Source organism: Acartia tonsa, chromosome 15, assembly GCF_053477335.1.
Source record: "Acartia tonsa isolate MP-2025a chromosome 15, ASM5347733v1, whole genome shotgun sequence".
Taxonomy (NCBI): Eukaryota; Metazoa; Arthropoda; class Copepoda; order Calanoida; family Acartiidae; genus Acartia; species Acartia tonsa.
In genome coordinates, this window is record NC_137274.1 from 12929843 (window position 1) to 12950675 (window position 20833).

At 29.7% G+C, this 20833-nt stretch overlaps 1 protein-coding gene across 1 annotated transcript in view; it reads right to left on the bottom strand.

The window, feature by feature from the left end:
* LOC145306857 (uncharacterized) overlaps window positions 1-20833 on the bottom strand; it is a 58577-nt gene that overhangs the window by 8366 nt on the left and 29378 nt on the right. The window contains exons 24-42 of the mRNA XM_080149179.1: window positions 18551-18649; window positions 17506-17613; window positions 16033-16077; window positions 14620-14712; window positions 14440-14541; window positions 13883-13981; window positions 13339-13437; window positions 12888-12986; window positions 10347-10382; window positions 9096-9188; window positions 8658-8762; window positions 8394-8492; window positions 7788-7892; window positions 5917-6012; window positions 4597-4695; window positions 3390-3488; window positions 3078-3176; window positions 2046-2144; window positions 1795-1920 (exon numbers count right to left, since the gene is read on the bottom strand). Coding sequence (XP_080005305.1) covers window positions 1795-1920; window positions 2046-2144; window positions 3078-3176; window positions 3390-3488; window positions 4597-4695; window positions 5917-6012; window positions 7788-7892; window positions 8394-8492; window positions 8658-8762; window positions 9096-9188; window positions 10347-10382; window positions 12888-12986; window positions 13339-13437; window positions 13883-13981; window positions 14440-14541; window positions 14620-14712; window positions 16033-16077; window positions 17506-17613; window positions 18551-18649 — 1800 coding nt within the window. The remainder of the gene's footprint in view (window positions 1-1794; window positions 1921-2045; window positions 2145-3077; window positions 3177-3389; window positions 3489-4596; window positions 4696-5916; window positions 6013-7787; window positions 7893-8393; window positions 8493-8657; window positions 8763-9095; window positions 9189-10346; window positions 10383-12887; window positions 12987-13338; window positions 13438-13882; window positions 13982-14439; window positions 14542-14619; window positions 14713-16032; window positions 16078-17505; window positions 17614-18550; window positions 18650-20833) is intronic.

Consider the following 20833-nt stretch of genomic DNA (forward strand, 5'->3'; position numbering starts at 1 on the left):
TGGAGAGGCAGTGTGGAGAATCTACAAATATTTTTAGAATTGGTCAATACACTCCACCCAACAATTAAATTTACAAGTTCGTTCACCTGTCCTTTCCCTTGTACCTATCCTGCTGGATTTGAACATGACTGCTTCTGCCACTCAAGCCGATCCATACCTTTCCTGGACACATTAGTTACCATCAAAAACAAAACCTTGGTCACAGATATCTATAAAAAACCTACAGACCGTTGTCAGTACCTGTTGCCAACATCAGCACATCCTGCACACATTACCAAAAATATTCCCTTCAGCTTGTGTTACAGACTAGTAAGAATATGTTCTGAAAAAAACACACTAATCCAACGACTAGATGAACTTAAACAACTGCTTCTTTCTAGAAACTACAACCTACAGATAATCAATGGTGCTATTGCCAAGGCTCTAAATATCAATAGAAATGCGGCCCTGGAAAAGAAAGTTAAAGTATCAACCAAGAGAATACCATTTGTTATTACTTTCCATCCAGCTCTACCTTCAATCAGCACAATCCTAAAACAAGGTTGGAAAATAATGGTAAAGGATGAGAGACTGAAAAAGATATTTCCAGAACCACCTTTAGTTGCATATCGTCAGCCTAAACACAGCTCTCTCCGGGAAATATTGGTGAAATCAAAGCTACCTGAACGTGAAAAAAGAAGTGTCAAAGGTATGAAGAGATGTAACCTACCTAACGGTCCCTCCTGCCCTCATGTCCGTGAAGCCAAAGTTGTCTACAGCTCAGCAAATGATTTTAAGGTACCTATTTCTACACCAGTCAGCTGCTCTACTAAAAATCTCGTTTATGTTATAACATGTGATAGGAGAGAATGCAAATACACACAGTATGTAGGAGAAACGGGGAAACAGCTTAAAGAAAGATTCAAACAACATTTAGATTGTGTCAGATCTCAAAATGAAAACTTGAATAAAACTGCAGTTGGGGAACATTTTAATCTTCCTGGACACAGTGTTGCCAACATGAAAGTATCTGTTATAGAAAATTGCAGGCAGGAGTCAGCCATGTACAGAAAATGTCGAGAATACTTCTTCATCAATAAATTTGAAACAAAGCACCTGGGGCCGAACAGAAAAATTTAAAATTATTGTTATTGTTATATATTTTTGTTTATGAAAGTAAATTTTGCTAATACATGTTGTTTTTTCTTGTAACATAATTTATACCTATTTGACTTGCAAATTGCAATATTTTTTTAAAAATGCTAACCCAACCAAAATTTTGAATATTTTCTTCCTTGTTGTTGTATAAATTCTTACCACTGCACTGTTGAAAAGTTTGACCGCCAATTTTCATCTGCTAACCCTTCCCCCCCCCCCCTTCCTTTACAATAAATAATTCAGTTGTACATAAACTCTCAAACAATTAGGTACACCATATTTCAAAGTAAAAAGATTTGGATTTTATTTTGTTTTAAAAATTCTTTTTTTCAAAGTACTTAATATTTTTAACTTGTTTTTTGTTAAACTTATATTAATTTTAACTAGTATGAAGCTTGTTGTTTTCTTAAGAATTTTTGCAAATATGGTTATTATTTTATAGAATTGAGAAGGCTTGAATAAAGCAAAATATATTTTCTACAAAGAAGTTTGTTCTTACATGTGTAGTTAGCTCTAGCTGCGCGTTTTTTGAGATATATTTGTTACTTTATAGATTCTACAGGCTTATGTTCCATCCAGAATATAAAGCAGCAAGAAAGTAAGTAATATATTCTGATAAGATAATATACTAATAATACAAAATATAGAATAACTAACCAGAATTATCTTTAGTGTTGACATCAGCTCCATGTTCTAGAAGCATCTGCACTGTATCTGTGTTTCCACTCTCTGCTGCATACATTCCTGTACTTTCCTCTACTGCATACATAAGGCTGGTCTTTCCTAGATATAAATACATAAATCTGATACATTTTTTGTTACTTTATAGATTCTACAGGCTTATGTTCCATCCAGAATGTAAAGCAACAAGAAAGAAAGCAAGATACAAATATTATACAATAACTAACCAGAATTATCTTTAGTGTTGACTTCAGCTCCATGTTCTAGAAGTATCTTCACTGTATCTGCATTTCCACTCTCTGCTGCATACATAAGACTGTGCCTTCCTAGATATAAATACAGCGTGGGGCAAATAAAACTGGACAAATTCTATTTTCTTAACAAATGAACATAAAATCATCAATTTTTCAGATTTTTTATATTTTAAAAACTTGGAAGCAAATTGGGTATATGACTATTAGATTATTCAATAAAATCGCCGCCAGCCGCAATCTCGTATAAACCTGTCCCCTGAACTGCATGACCCTGATCATGTGGCAAAGTTCTCCTTAATAATGGCAATAAGGGAGGTCTTTCTGGTTTAGACACATTCATTGGTTTATACTTCAATGTAGCCCCAGGCCAGATAGTCCATTGGATTAAGATCGGGGCTGCTGCTAGACCACTTCTCCTTTGAGATGAGCGTAATTGCAGGATCAAAATTCACACATCTTTCAAGCTACAATTTGACACGGCAGCTCTCATTTTGGCCACAGTTAAGCAAGAACGACGTTCTATAACTTTTTGGATTTTGGAAATGGTATGAAGATTTAGCTAGTGTTATTAGAGCAACCTTCAGATGGACTTAGGTCAGATTTAGTTGGACATAGTTCATAATACTAGTTATAGTACAGGCGCACTACAAATAAGCCTTGTTGAACATATGGTTGGCCAACTTGGAGTACACATTATCGTTCACAGATTATTATGGGCAATTAAGGTCATTACCTAAGCATTTTATAGTGGAGCTTAACATCCTGATTGGTCAAGTTTTTTAAGAGCTATGGCCATTTAAAAATGTCTGATTTTATTTGCCCCACCCTGTATATTAGATACTTTAAGTATTTTATAGTTCATAGCATAGTTTTATAGATACATAGAGGGGAGGGTATATAGAGGTATATAGACAAATAGGGAAATTGATAGATAAATACTATATATATTGAAGAGTAAAGATAGATTAAATATATTAAATATTTAATAATAATTTTATAAATAACCATATTTATTTTTAGTGTTGACATCAGCTCCATGTTCTAGAAGTATCTCCACTGTATCTGTGTGTCTGCTCCCTGCTGCATACATAATACTGGTCTTTCCTAGATATAAATATATTAGATACTCTATATATATTCTCTCTTCCAGAGAAGAGTTATAGATACACAGTAAGGGATTTACAGTGATGAATGGATGGATATAGATCAATGAAAAGAAAGATATAAGGGTACATAAATGCTTTATTCATGGTGAAGTAAATATTTTGGTATTTAGGAATATATATACCAAAATACACATAGATTAGAATAACTAACCATGATTATTTGTAAAGTTGACATCAGCTCCATGATCTAAAAGTATCTTTACTGTATCTGTGTTTCCATACCCTGCTGCCCTCATAAGATTGGTCATTCCTAGAAATAGATACAGGGTGGGGCAAATAAGACCAGACAAATTATATCTTTTAATCAAATGAACATAAAATCGTCAATTTTAAAGGTTTTATTAAATTTCAAAAACTGGAAAGCAAATTGGGTATAAGACTATTAGATTATTCAATAAAATTGCCGGCAGCCTCAATCACTGCCTCTACCCGCCCCCTGAACTGCTTGCAGTCCATGATCACCATGTCCCTGTCCAAGCTGGCGAAGTTCTCCTTAATAATGGACATGAGGGAGGTCTTTGAGGTATGGGCATGTTTATTGGTGCATGCTTCAAAGTAGCCCCAGACCCAATAGTACATAAGATTAAGATAGGGGCTGCTGGGAGGCCACATCTAGTTCTGGACGTGAGTAACTGCAGGATCCAAATTCACCCATCTTTTTAGCTAACCTTCGACACGGCAGCTTTCATTTGGGCCAAAATTGAGCTATAACAACATTCTATACGTTTTTAGAAATGGCATGAAGATTTAGCAAGGGCTATTAGCGCAACCCATAGTCTAAAACGAGTTCCATATGGCCCCTGAAGTCAAGAACCGAGAAATATTCAAGATTTTAGACGTTTTTGACATGTTAAAATCTGCCACGTTTCACTTTGCTGGAGTACTACCATTAGATAGAGAGCTCTAGTCTTTTCTAGTGTCTTACTTATGTATCTAAGAGTAACTCCAGCAAGTTTTATAAGTCTATCTCATCTACAGATGGACTGAGATCAGATTTAGTAGGCCATAGTCGAGAATCCAGGGTATTGTATGGGCGCACTCGGAATCCGCCTTGTTGAACATATGCGCGGCCAGCTCGGAGTATATGTCCTCCATCGTCCAAAGATTTTATGGGCAAAAAGGCTATTACCTAAGCTTTTTATAGTGGGGTCAAACGTCCTGATTGGTTAAGTATTTTTGGAGCTATAGTCTTTTAAAAAATTTCCGGTCTTATTTGCCCCACCCTGTATATTAGATAATCTATATAATCTATAGTTAATAGTATAGATATAGACACACAGTGAGAGAGGTAGATAGACAAATAGGAAGATTGATAGATAAATTCTATAAATATTTTTGAGTAAAATTTTGTAACTCACCAAAATTATCTTTATCGTTGATATCAGCTCCATGTTCTAGAAGTATCTTCACTATATCTGTGTATCCTCTCTCTGCTGCATAACTAAAACTGGTCATTCCTAGATAATATTATATATTAGATTATATTATATTATATATTCTATAGTTGATTATAAAATAATATACACACATAGATATGTGTATAGAGGTAGAAATATTATACAAGGCATTAAAAAAACCCAAGTTTTTCCTGTTTAGGGAAACAACCAGTAGGGGTATGAAACCTAAAAGGTAAGTATATTGATTTATTCTTGTAGAATTTTATGCTATAACTTTAAATTAAAATATTTTTTTTCACTTGAAAACACAAATTAACTAATAAGTAATTTAAGAAAACATACATTTAGCAATATTGAAATGAAATAAAAAGTGAATTGTTTAATTTATCAATGCACATAGTTTTAAAAGAGATTTTTAATGAAATTCACTTTGCCATAGAGAATTAAATTAGAAAAAACAAATTTTCAAGAAAATAAAAAGCTCTTTGCATGGAGCTAAAAAAAGAAAATATTTTTTAAAAAGCTCAAATGGGGACAATGATTTAACCATTTATTGCTTATATCTTGTACTTAAAACCAATATGTTACAAAATAAATAAGTTAATTGAAACGAATTGTTATCACAGATTTAGCATCAGGAATTTTCACTCTACATGTACCTATCAGAACAGCCACATTATGTATATTTCTACAAAGAATAAGGACCTATAATATTTTTTTTCATGTTTCTTTTGGTTGATTCACAAAATTGAAAAAAACTGTTTTTATTTCAGGACACCTGGTAGATAAGTAGATAGACTAATATATAGATAAATACTTTGTATATTGTGAAATGAGGATAGATAAAACTAGGATGACAATAATAATTGCAAAGGTGTGAAACAGTATGAAAAACGAACATTAAGTCTTGTCCAGATTCTGAACTAAATAAGCACTAAGCAGAGTCTAAATATATCTGTTCTAACAAAATTGTATGTAAATTGTTGCAAAAGTAAAGGATTGTGTTTAAAAGAAATACTTACATTTTAGGACATGATTATACTATGCTTAAAATATTGTACTTTGATGCCCTAGGAATCAGATTGTAGAGTTAATACACCTTTTAAATTGTACCTTACTGATTCAGGAATCATCATGCAAAGTTTAAAATCGATAGGACATGTTTAAACTATTGTAAATAACTAACCATTACAGATTGATGGACAGACCAAACCTGATTAAAGAAGAGCTTTGATTTTGATTTATCAAAAATAAAAATTTATATAATGTTTTATAACTAACCATTAATATTTGAGTTGACATCAGCTCCATATTTTAAAAGAATCTTCACCCTAGCTGTGTTTCTCAATTCTACTGCTTTCATAAGATTGGTCAAACCTATATATTAATACAGGGTCCTTCAAGAGAAATGATTAAAAAAAAAATTTAATTATGCATAGAAAAAAATGCAATTATATAAAATGCTTTATATATCTGGAAAACCTGTTACGGGACATTTATGTTTCAAATATTTAAAAATGATTATTTCAACAAAATTCATATTATGCATACTGTAAGAATTTTCATAACCTCTAGTTTTTGGATGTATAAGAACCATTCCTGTGCTATGTATAGTATAGGAGATAGGTGGTAAAATGTTCCAACTTAAAACTTTTCAACATTTGACAAATTTTTCATCATAGCTCCTAAACTACAAATAGCACAAAAATTGTACTTATATTTCAAAAAAACTAGAGTTTTTAACAATTTGATGAATACAAGTCTTGCAATTTGAATTTAAAAATATTCACATTTTTTGCACAATCTTCAAAAACATAGATCTTTAAAAATAAGGCCTTTGGAAAAATCAGTTTTTAAGGCATAATTTGTTGAAATAACCATTTTTAAATATTTGAAACATAAATGTCCTATAACAAAAATGTATAAAGCATTTTATTTAATTGTATTTTTTTCTATGCATGATTAAGTTTTTTTTTAAATCATTTCTTTTGAATGACCCTGTATACATGTTATACATTCTATATTTCAGAACAATGTTATATATGCACAGTGAGGTATATATAAAGATAAATAGTTGGATATATAGATTAATAGAAACTTTTTTCTGTATTAAATATTTAGATAGATAAATTTAAATAATATACTAAGATACAAAATATTTTGTATAATAATATTAAAGGGCAAATATAGGTTGATTATGATAAGGGCTCAAAATTTAGGTGCAATTCTATACTTTTAGAATTTCTATGCCAAATTTAAAAATTCAAAAAAGTCCTTAAGCAGATATTGCAATTTTAGTGTTTATCTCAACATATAATGGGTGAGGCAGCAACAAAATCGTCTTTTTTACCCTTTTTAGGACTTTTTTGGACCTTTTTTTCTTATCTTCAATTGATCATTATATTGGCACGTATCTTTTAAGCACATTTAAATGATCATTTTTTATAATTATCAACTATTTTACTCAATTTTAAAATAGCGTAAATAATTAAGATGTCATAGTTTGCCTTGTGTATTTCCAGGGATAAATATTTAAGTGTTTAATTGCTTTACAAATATATTTGATTTAGCAGTTATTTTTCTCTTGATATATCTACCCTAGTGTAGAAGGATTATGAGTAATGCATGATGCAACTTTTAGCAAAATAATTAATATTTTAATTTAAAAATATTTTTTTCTAAATTAGTGGTTCAGTCCTCACTTTTAATGTACTTTTTCAAAATTATGTTATGAAAAATTAATTTGATCAAAAGTAAAAGTTGCAGCAACCCATGCTTACATGATATAGAATTTCTCTTGTAAAGGTTTTTTTTCTATTGCTGTACCAGGGAATATTGTTAAGTAAGAAAACGTACAAGACCCTCTGTCAAATCCTTTCCTCTTCATTATGACTATGATTAAATAAAAGCTTTATAATTCAACCTTCCTACGCAGCCTTGTGTGATGCAGGGATGTTTGGATTTCTTAGGGAACCACACTGGTTACGCCAAATGACGTAATTATATTGACCAATTAATTCGGTTTTTGGCTACAAACGGACTTATATAGTTAAATATGTCAATGTCTTTAAGTTATTTATAATCTATATATTGGCACGCTTGAAATAAGCTAATATCATATCGAACCTATATTCGCCCTTTAAGTAACTAACCATTAATATCTTTAAAGTTGACATCATATTCAGCTCCATGTTCTAAAAGAAACTTCACTGTATCTGGTTGTTCATTCTCTGCTGCAATAATAAGACTGCTAGCACCTAGATATAAGCAATTATATATTCTGTAGTTTAGAGTATAGTTACTGATACAAAGAGAGAGTAGGATAGGTATATAAACAGTTGGATAGATGGAAAATGAGTTATATGGATGAACAGTTTGATTAAAGACATAAAAGATAGGGTTTTTCTTATATACCATTCCACCTTTAAGAAAGACAAAACTGGAAAGGTCATTTACTATGTTTTTTGTTGTAATTTTTAACACTTATCTTAAGGGATGAAAAAATACATAATTTTTTTACAGAAGTTAATTATTACTAATTTTGTAAAAACGATTTTATAATAAAACTTTAAAAGCTTGATTAAAGTAGTGCTGCAAAAATTTTAAATTTTTTTGCAGCTAATATTTTTTCAGATTTAAAAAAAAAGAAAAGGTTCTTATTAGACATACTTACAGATACAATTGCAAAGTTATTTTTACATCTGGCCCCCCTGGTTTGAGAGAGATAGATAGATATAATATAATATCATGAAACTAACCATTATTATCTTTAGTGTTGACAACAGCTCCATGTTCTAGAAGTATCTTAATTATTTCTGTCTTTCCATATTTTGCTGCATACATAAGACTGGTACTTCCTAGATATAAGTATAAATATAAGACATATAACATTCTGAAGTACAAAGTAGAGTTATAATGCAAAGAGAAAGTTTTATAGATAGATAAATGGAAAGAGATCTAGATATATGAACAGTTTGTTTAAAATATTAATGATAACAATATTCTAATATTGTGAAACTTGCCAGAATTATCTTTAGTGTTGGGATCAGCTCCGTGCTCTAGAAGAATCTTCATTATATCTGTGTTTCCATTCTGTGCTGCATACATAAGACTGGTAGTTCCTACTCCTAGATATAAATTTATTGTATAAATTATATGTTCTGTAGTTCAGAGTACAGTATATAGAGAGAAGTGTATAGAGATAGATATATAGTATATACTAAATATGGAATATACTATAAGATGTAAATATGAGAGATATGAATGTTGATTCAATAAATACTAAATTTTCTATATTCAGAAAGTAGGAACTACTAATAGGAACAAACAATTATAGGTCCTTGGTATATGTTTCCATACCATGTAGCCCACATAAGATAGATAGATAGATGGTCGATAAATAGATGGTTGATAGATACATAAATAGATTGATTTAACTTAAGAAATTCTTTGCAACTAACCATAATCTTTAAAGTTGACATCAGCTCCTTGTTTTACGAGCATCTCCACTACATCTGCTCTTCCAGATGTTGCTGCTGCATTAATTAGACGTTCTAGATATAAATATAGGTACTATCACCAACCCTAAATACATCACACAGGAGATGTGACAAATGATAGAATGACAAACACTAGACAAACAAACCCTCAAAACACAATTCCCTAGAAACCACAAAAGCTAGAATTTGACAAACACAGAATTTTTTCTGAAGAAGACAAACAATGTAACAAATGCTAGAATTATTATATTTTACAAATGATAAATTTTTTCTTTACAGCAGCTCAACTGCAGATTATTTAAGTAAAGCATTACTTCCATCAAGTCCTAAAAACAGTTCATAAATTCAAGAATTTCAATGAACACTGATTATTTACTATCTAATGTTGGCATCCTTGTTACACACAAAATTATACTTTAAATTAGCTTAGAAATTTAGGGTCTAGGGTTTGTTGCATCTACTGTTTGACATAGTTCCATGAATATATGAAAAGCATTCAAGAGAGAGAGAGAGAGAGAGAGAGATAGACAGGATAAATGCTCAAGCATCAAATAAAATTGTTAATGCATAGTTAAGAGAATATTTTTAACAAGGATGACAACATCCATAAGTAGCGAAGCTCAAAAATTATAAATGGATATCAGGAAAAAATGTATTATAGAGCAGTGTCATACAATAATCATTAAACTTGATAAAATAGGGAAATCATGAAGCCTTTAAAATCATGCAACCTTTGAATCATGGAAACTTTAAAATCTAGGAATCAATCTAGCACTGCAATTAATAAACAAATCTTAATGAAACTTGATGGAAATATGTAGAATAAAAGCATATTCAAACCCTGGTACATTCAATCTAGCACCCCAATTAATAAATCTTAATAAAACTTAGTAAAAATATTTTGAATGTAAAATAAATTAATCTATAAGATTCAGCCTTCCATCCTGAATAGGATTTGAGAAAATCACAAAAACTTGAAAATCTAGGAATCGATCTAGCACCCCAAGTAACAGATAGATGGACAAAATAATGTATAGATTAGTTGGGCATATTTCAAAGGAATCTTCACTAAAAATTTTAGCTGTCTATCTTGAATAGGAGCCGAGTAAATTATGTTTCCCCCAAAACATTTCAGATAGACATACATACAGATGGACATTTTAAATTATAGAGTAGCTTTGCTACTAAAAATATTAATGTTATATAACTAACCATCTATAGTTTTGAAATCTTCTCCTCTCTTAGCTCCTATAAGAATTACTTATTTTAAAGTGTCTGTGTAAAAATATCTCATATGATTATCAAACTTTAACATTTTAAATCACTTATACTGATCAACAAAAAAGTTCTATCAACAAAAATATCAAGGATTTAAGTCTTGATGCTATGGCTTTTTGGGTGAAAAAAAATCTTTTTTGTTTCTTAAAATTTTCTGGGGATATTTTACTTGTCATATCTTTGAAACAAAGTACTAACTGTTATAGATTTATTTTATGACACAATATTGCCAATTCATGTTTTAATAACAATGTAATTTAGTAAAAAATATACAGCATGACCCTCGAAAAAGTATTTTTAAGCATCTGCAGCCCTTATTTCTCAATGAATTATTAAAAAATGCATATGTCCTTGTTCTCTGTAGTATTCCACGTAAGTAGATATAAAAATATTTTTTTTACCTCCATTAACACCGGAGATTTTTAGTACTAAAGTTTTGAAAAAGTGACTGAGGAAAAAGTAACTTTTAACATGAAACGACTTTTTTAGCAAAATTAAGCTAGAAATCCTTTTATTTTTGTTACTAGCAGAAACTTTATACAAAAATGAAATAGAAAATTTAGTTTTTGAGTAAAAAGCATTTTTTTACACATATTTTTTGAGTCTTTTTAGTTTAATGATATTTTGAAAAACTTACTTATTAGGCAAAATTGTTTAAGATTAAAAAACCAAATAAATCTCTATGAATATAGCAGGAAAATTGTTTTTGTTTCACAATCCTAACTTTAATAACAAAAAAGTTATAAAGAAAATAAAAATAAACATAATGATTTTTTAGTCTAAAAAGCTTAATTTACCCCCTATTAAATAATTGAGATGTCAGAAAAGTAGGCGGAGCAACTGTCATAATTAATCCTTTTCTATAAATAAGGGTTAATAAATAACCTAAAATTTGCAAATAATCAATTCATTCAGTAGTATTTTTTGCCATTAAAAATTTATATTTTTTGGTGGAATAAAAAAGAAATATTTAGTTAACTTGTTTTTCTTTGTGTCTCATTATTCAGTTGCCAGAAAAACATAATATAACCATCCAAAAAATAAGAGAAACAAAAAAAAATTCTTTTTCTCAGTCACTTTTTCAAAACTTTAGCTCTAAAAATCTCCGGTGTTAATGGAGGTAAAAAAAATATTTTTATATCTACTTACGTGGAATACTATGGAGAACAAGGACATATGCATTTTTTAATAATTCATTGAGAAATAAGGGCTGCAGATGCTTAAAAATACTTTTTCGAGGGTCATGCTGTATATTTTAAATTCATATTATTGAGATAAAAATAACTTACACTTAAAAATTACACTAGAAATGGGCCAACTGAAGTTACTTCGACAGATAAAAAAAAACATGTTTTAGTACTATGTTATAGTATTTTATATTAAACTAGCGGCTTCGCCCCTAAAGGACCAAGGAAATCTTCAGAAAAAAAAAATGGGGGGGGGGAGATTTTTTTGTTTTTGAGGGGGTTGGGGGTGTCCCACCTCCCAAGAAAATAGCTTAAAGCCACCACAGGACCAATAGGTATATACCCTGAAGAGTAGAATCCGATCGGTTCAGTGGTTACCGAGATCTTAAGCTTCAGACGGATGAACAGACGGACGGACGGCAGACAGACAGACATCAAGCTACTTTGTATTATAGATAAAAAATAATGCTTATTTTATAAATTTCTAAGTAATCATACATTGGTTAAAAGCAAGGTCTAACGGTAGGCTAAACTGTTAGGAAAAACTGGCTACTTTTTCAAAAAGTTTAGTTTTAGCCATAGAAAGAAAAAAAAGACAATTAAATGCACATTTATATATTCTGGAAAATTTATTCCAATGGCTGTAATAAAAAACACTAGAAACAAGAGCCCATCTTGCCTTATCTTTGAGATATCACAAATGAGATATGATGTTAAGGTTTGATAATCAAACGATAAATTTTTTTATATGTGCCTATTTTACTTTATTAGGTTTTCTACTGTTATTAGCATTTTTAATAGTAAATGACAGCAATGGAATATGGAGCTTCACCTAGTTGGCACTGTTCTCCTTCAAAGCATCATCTTATGTATTGTTTGTATAAGATATTTCAATCCAACAGACAACAAACCCTTTGATTTCAAGACCTTTGTCTGGAAGTTCTACCTATGGTAATGAGATGCCCCTGTTTGTGGAACAAGGCATTCCCAGTATTTTAAAGCAGCAGTATTTTTAACATCTCTAGTATGTCTTGGTTTGATCCAGACTCAAACAAGACACTTCCCTGATAGCAAGCAGACATGCCCCTATTCATGATAATTCCGCTGGTAAAGATATTAAACTGTTTAAGGATAACTAATTTAATATGTTAATTTTAATATCTGCTATGACTCCACCAACTCCCCTCCAAAATAAAAAGATTTATTTACTTGTAAGTGACCAATATAAAACACTCATAAAAAGACAAATAAATGTAATTATAAAATGAAAAAGTATTATTAAGCTTGCCGTATTTTCTAAGTATTTCTGCAGTTTTTCTCTTTCCATTTCTTTGTTCATCAGAGTCATATTCAGATTCCAAGAGGGCTTTATCTAGAGCTGTATTACCTATTATATATATTGATTATTTGTTATTAACACATAATTACCATGTCAAAATTTTGTATAGTTATATTGAGTAGTTTAGAGAAAGAGAATTAGAAATGAATTACTGAGCTGAGGGAATAAGCTAATCATAAAAAATTTTTGAAATGCAAAATGAAATAAAATTCAAATTTTAATATGTATATGATTTTTTAATTCAATACATACATGAATATAAAGATAAATAGATAGATAGTAAGATTTATAGATAGACAGATATAAGATTGGTATAAGATAGATAGATAGATTGTAAAGATAGATGTAAATAAATATATATATGTATATAAAAATGTTGCGTATTGTTGTTTTTACTAACCAATATTATCTTTAATGTTAACATCAGCTTTATGTTCAAGAAGTAGCTTCACTGCATCTGTGTTTCCATTTATTGCTGCATGATGAAGACTGGTCCTTCCTAGATATAAATATTATATAATGTTCGAGTTTTAGATGCACAGATTTATGGCTATTTACATATTAGTATAATATAATGAAACTAACCATCAGAATTCTATTTTCAAGTTAAAAGCATTTGTTATACATATATTGAGTCTTTTTAGGTTATTGATTTTTGAAAACTTACATTTCAAGCAAAACTATTTTAGATAAAACAACCAAATAGCCAAATAAATATCTATGAATATAGCTAGAACATTTGTTTTGTTTTATAATCCTATCTTTAATAACAAAATAACTTTTTATATATATATATATATTATATTCTGAAGTACAGATTAGAGTTATGATGCCCTGAGAAAGTTTGATAGGTTGATAAATCGATAGATAAATGGTAAGAGATCTAGATATATGAACAGTTTAAAATATTAAAGATAACAATATTCTGATATTGTGAAACTTACCATAGTAATCTTTAGTGTTGATATCAGATCCGTGTTCTAGAAGAATCTTCACTGCTTCTGTTTTTCCTTTCATTGCTGCATGATGAAGACTGGTCATTCCTAGATATAAATATTATATAATGTTAGAGTTTTAGATGCACAGATTTATGGTTATTTACATATTAGTATAATATAATGAAACTAATCATCATAATTCTAGTTTCAAGTTAAAAGCATTTGTTACACATATTTTTGAGTCTTTTTAGGGTAATGATTTTTTGAAAATTTCCATTCCAAGCAAAATTATTTTAGATAAAACAACCAAATAAATATCTATGAATAAAGCAAGAAGATTTGTTTTGTTTTATAATCCTATCTTTAATAAAAAAAAAAAAATTTCAGGTTCATTTTATGGAAATATAGTTTGACAGATAAAAAGATATATAACCTGATTATCTTTAATATTGACATTAGTTCTTAACCTTATTTTTTAGAAAGATAGATAGACATAGATATGTAGATATTTTGATAGATAGATAGAAAGAAAGATAAATACAATATAATATCATGTAACTAACCCAAATTATCCTTAGTGTTGGCATCGGCTTCATTTTCTAGAAGGAACTTCACTGTATTTGTGTATTGTTCATTCTCTAATGCAAGAATAAGGCTGGTCTGTCCTAGATATAAATATTACATACATTATATTTTTAAATGAATAAAGAATATATACACTTTAGAAATTCTTTGCAACTAACCATCTTTATATTTATAGTTGACATTAGCTCCTTGTTCAATAAGAATCTTCACTTCATCTATGTTTCCAGATCTTGCTGCGGTAATGAGACTTTCTGGATATAAATATAATAAATTAAAGGAGTCATGAGGGGGTGTACGGTGGTGTATCTATCTTCATGGTAAAGTTTAAGGGATTGGACACACCTTCTACATTCCCTAAATCAGACAAGGGGGGTGTAAAAAAGTCACACCACCCCAAAAAAACCATTGCATGCCACATTATATATTCTGTAGTTTGAGTAGAGTCATAGAATCAATGATTTGAAGAGATAGATAGGATAAAAGAAATGAAATAATTAATAATTTGGGAAACAACCAGAAGTAGTATGAAATGAAATAAAATTAGGTGTACATTATTTGTAAATATACATCCAAATTAAAACTAATGTTTTTTAATCTGAACATAACAGCATATTAGAGCTGACAGAATTCAACAAGAATCTGTGATTCTTTTTTCTGGTAGTCAAATTCAAAATTTTGCTTATATTAGTTGCTCACTATAGTTGAAAATTTACAAATTACTTTTGGTTATCAAATTTTACTTTTTTATTTGGAGTATCTCCACTTAACATTCTTTACTGTCTTATTTGTCTTTTATATTCACAATGTAAATTCGTTCACATTCCAGTAGAATAGACAAATATTGGAGCTTTTTAAAAAAGTTCTCTAAATTTTTTTCTAGGAACATCAATCAAGGAAAAAATTGGTTAAAAATCTAAAATCTTTGTTATCAAGCTTAACTTTTGTGTGTAACAACCCATTATGTCAAGAATGTAGATAGATTTATATATTCTTCTCAATGTAGTTTGAAATCTGATAAATTGACTTAATACTAATTTTTTATGTTGCAATAACACTGTGAGACTTGTATGCCCTAATCAATCCTTTCTATTATCATTACTTCCTCTCCATAATATTATTTTATTCATTTAATCATTATTTTTTCTCAAATTTTTTGTCTTATTTATATGACCTGTATGAAAACAGTGTGTGAATACACATTACAGCATACTTCTTACCTTTTAGGAAACTGCCATTTGGAAAGAAAATTTTTATATGATATTTACCACACCAATAAAATTTAACTGTATACACAATTTTTAATTCATTCATTATTGTTGTTCTTTTTATGGATCTACACCCAAGAATAATAAATCTAATCTAATCTGATCTAAAGGCTGTGAAATCATCTTTTATTATAAGAACTAGCAAAATGTCTGAGTCTTTAAATTATTTGAGCTGATTTACATAAAATGTAATTGTATACCTAATTTATAGTTTTGACCTTTAAATTCTTATTTTAATCTTTCACAATACATGAACTTCTACTTGTTTTAACATTATCTTTATATTAATTTAATTAAATGTTTTACCTTGTGGTTTTAAACAATCTATAAACTTATTTCCTCTCTTAGCTCCTGAAAAAATATATTTTTATTTTTAAATCATCACATATCTTTTTTTAAAATTGAATTACATTTTTTTTACCAGCCTTCGTAAGCACCTAGGGGATTTTTAAAAGGATTTTTAGAAAGTAGTATGAAAAAATAAACCTAGAATGTCAGTGATTAGCATAGGATTGTATGTGTAACTTGCTAGAATGAATGTGTAAAAATATAATCTTGTTCATAACCATTTCAAAATCCCTTTGATAAAAAACTTGCCTCGCCCCCCAGGTCAATACAAATAAGACCAAAATTTTTTTTTCTTTAAATTTCTTTAGTTTTTATTTTATCATCCTGTTGACAAGTTTCACCATAATTTGTGGCAATATCTTATATATACTTATGTTAAATATTTTTGATCTTATTTATTGCTATCTAATGTCTCATATCTATACTTTTTAGGTAAAATGAATTGAAAATGATTGCTAAAATCGAAATATATCTTCATGTCTTAGAGTAGTGTATTTTTCTAAAAATAAGTTAAAAAACATACCAACTTTAAAATAAAAAAAATATAAAAACCCAGCTTTTTTTCCCATTTTTACAAAAGCAAAGATCACAGGAAATTTTTATGAGTTTTATAAATTTGCAGCCAATTGTCTTTTTTACTCTCTATATCTAAAACAAAACTTTTTGCATAGTAGTCTAACTGTTAAGCATTCTTATAAACTTTGCTCTAAACCAATGTATAGCCATTTATAAATTGTAATAAAAATAAGCCAAATTTTTTTAATATAAAATACAAAAACAAAGTCCTAAAATAACTTTTTTTATCAGTTTTTAATCAACTTCAGTTGGCCCATCTTTTACCCACCTTAAATTAAAAATTTGTAAAAAAAATTATGTGGATATTTCTTTACAAATAGTCTGATAAATGTCTACTCTTAATCTCCCAAGTGGGTTATTTATTTTCCAACACACTAATAAAAGGACATTGTCATTTTACACAACCTATGACATTCAGCCCTTCAAATGTAGTTTTTACAAGTGTATGATTTTGAGCTAATCATTAAAAGGTGACAATAGTGATAATCAAGATGTCAGACTTATAGAGTAGCTGCACAAGAAAGAGTAATAGTCAATCTTTTACTTTTATGCTGATAAAAGGAACATACATATGAATGTAGTAGTTGCACCTATGTCCTAAGTTCTGATTATAGAGCTTTACTTTTATGGATTATTTGAACCTTGTTAGAATTGTTTCAATGCTTAAATCTGTTGCAAGAATGAACTAAATACTTTAATTCCATATATGAATTAGGAAAACAGTTTTGACCCTACATCCAATACCAAAGATTACTTAAGCCAAGGTGATTGAAAAAATGAATTTACAGAAAGTAGACATAAACCTAATTATAAAAATGATTAAAACAAATAAAATGTTGAACTAAATAAGTTTACCCTGTTCTTTGAGTATTTCTTTTATTTTTACTATTTCTTCCTTGTTACTAAAGTCCCCAGGAGGGTCATGTTCATATCGATCAAGAACAATATCTAGAGCTGTGTCACCTATGCAATATTAATTGATTATTCATTATAAATATATATAAAAAATGTCAAAAACCTGTGTAGCTAGTTATATCTCCATAGTAAAAATGTCATAATGTTAATAAAATAATGTTCTTGTAATCCATGACAAATTTTAATAGGCTTCATTTAATTGACATAAAAAATCTAACTGAAGTGTTTTGACAGGGTAGATTGATATATTGTAAAGAATTAATTTTTTAATGAGTTTTGATAGATGAAATCAAAAGAACAAATTTTACTCTATACTAGAATACAATATTTATGAAGCAAAACACTCTAAAAGCTGAGAATTTTACCCCAAAATATAAAAAAAAACCTTATGGTCTGTAAAAACTTTCTCAATCTATAATGAAAATAAAATATGTAACCCAGAGCAGATTTGATAATAAGGTAATGTGATTAAACACTACTTGTTATATGTGGTTTATTATTATTTAGAAGCAGGCATATATTTATTATTTAAAATTTTTTACCTTTTACCATTGCACATATTGCTGCAAATTTAGTTTTCTTCTGTCGCCAATTGTTTATTGGTTGGTACAAAACAATTCCATATTGCCAAACCTTATTGGTTTAGACCAATAGCCAATTGGAGCAGCCATCAAGTAATTGATTTAATTAAGAAATGATTAAGTTGCACTATTCCTTTCAACGCTAGGCTGAACCTAATTTATGGGCAGGTTTCCTATCCCTCAGTCCTGGTCAGTCTGTCTCTATGTATTTACCAAAAAATCACTGTAAGCACTAAACTGATTTGGCCTCCCTTTACAATGTAGCTTCTCATGTAGGTCCAGGGAAGGTTTATAAGAAATCAACCTTACAAAAAATGTACTCCCTCTCCCAATTTAATTAGAATTGAAATCAAATGCCACATCATTGTAGGTACAAGATTAGTTAAGAATATTATGTAACAAACCATTATTATCTTTAGTGTTGACATCAGCTTCATGTTTGAGAAGAATCTTCACTGTATCTGTTCTTCTATATTTTGCTGCCCACATGAGACTGGTAGTTCCTAGATGTAAATATTAGGGTTAAGCCAAATACTTTTTTGGCTATTTGGATATTTGGCTGATTTCAAATACCGGATAACTGGATATTTAGGAGACAAAAAAAATTCTTCATAATCTGGTGTCTTATTAATATATGTATAAAAAAACTTTAAAAATAATAACTATTGAGTTGATCTTTCTTCTAAGCAATTAATCTAATGAAATATTACTAACATCAATCTGTAATATTAAACCTTAGTTGTTGGAGGGGAATGAAAAGTAGAGGGCTATAACCTATAACTGATTGAATTATTAAATATGGGTATGACACACAACTGAGAGTTGGAATTTTTTGAATACTTCCTTCTTGGCGGGCACAGGACGCCAGCAAACCTGGCATGGTCATTCAGGTAAACGTTAAAATATTTTTTGACCTAAACAAAGCATTTCATGTTACAAAAATACTAAAATATTCTATAGAAGTACAATTATATAAAATATAGGTGTTCAAGTCAATTTCAGGTTCCAGATATAATCCTACAGGTCCTGAACCTCCTGGTCTCCAGAAATCTTTAAATGGCTCCTGTGAACGCAATTAACTTAGAAATTCCAAATTTTAAACTTAAGTTTTTCTAATATGTCTTCATGACATATTAAAATTTCATAAAAATCTACCGCCATTTACCCTCTGAATGCTGGTTGCGGCGACTGGAAGCTGCCAAGAACAGCTGACCACACCAAAATTTATGTTTTGAGATTTCTAATATAAAATTGACATAAAGATAAAAATTTTCTGAAAAAATCATTCTTCTAGCTTTAAAAATAAGAAAATTACAGCCATTTAACATTTTAAAAAGCAAAGATTTTAGTTGTAAAATATATAAGAGGGGGGGGGGGGCGTAATGACATAAGTTCTTAAACCGTGAGCAAAATGGTCTAAATATTTAGCTAGACCCTTCACACTTGGTATATAAGCCTAGTCATATAGGTATTACATCTAAATGGCAAAAAAATCCAAAAATTTTTATTTTAAGGTTAGGTTTGGTAAGAAAAACCCTGCGGAAATGGGGTTTTTAGGCTTTTTTAATCAATTATAATGTGAAAACTTACCTTAAATTGTTTTTTCTTAGGGTTTTAACTTAAATACACTGTGTCTATCCATAAGGACATTATTAAAGATGATTCAGCAAGTCGGGGACCAACCCCAGGGGGCTAGGACGGTGGCCCGCAGGGGTTAAGTGCATTTCCCCAATATATATGTTGTGATACATCAATTGATATGTTTTTTAGGTCAAAGAACTCAAATTCAGAGCTAAAATAAGCATTAGAATAGGCTAGATAGGTTGCCCACAGGGCTTAAGTGCATTTTACCTAACCTAACCTAGAAACTTACATTTGATATTTTTTTTTAGGTTTTTTTTCTCAAATAAACTGTCCATTCATGAGGACCTTATTTCAGATGATCCAGCAAGTCGAAGACCAATCCCAGCGGGCTAGGTGTCCCTCAGGGGTTAAATGCATTTTTTTTTAAAAGTATGTGTTGTCATACATCCAACTATAGTTTTTTAGGTCAAGAAACTCAAATTTACAAATTTACAAATAAAAGCATCAGACTAATCTGAAGCTAGCCCCAGCGGGCTAAGTGGGTTGCCTGCAAGTCTTAAGTGCATTTTACCTAACCTAACCTAGAACTTACTTACTTGTTTTTTAAAGTTTTTTTTCTGGAATAAACTGTGTCTATTTATGAGAACATTATTTAAGATGATCAAGCAAGTCGGGGACCGACCCAAGCAGGCTAGGTGAGTGGCCCGCAGGGGTTAAGTGCATTTTTAAAAAGTATGTGTTGTCATACATAAAATTATAGGTTTTTTAGGTCCAGAAATTCAAAGGGGTAGTTTCAAGAAATGCATTTGAACTTAATTTAGTGAACTGTATATTTTTTTCTGGTTAATTGGTTAAACTACATTTATATGGCATATATTTGAAAGAATTTCAATTTTCTACCACGTTTTTTTAAAAATATCAAGACTTAAAAAACGTTTTTTTAATTTGCATATATCACAGAAAGACGATTTTCAAGTCTTGATATTTTCAACTACGTTAAAACTACGTGGTAGAAAATTGAAAATCTACCTAGCCTGCGGGGGTTAGCTTCAGGTTAGTCTTATGCCAATTTTAGCTCTGATTTTTTGACCTTAAAAACCTAT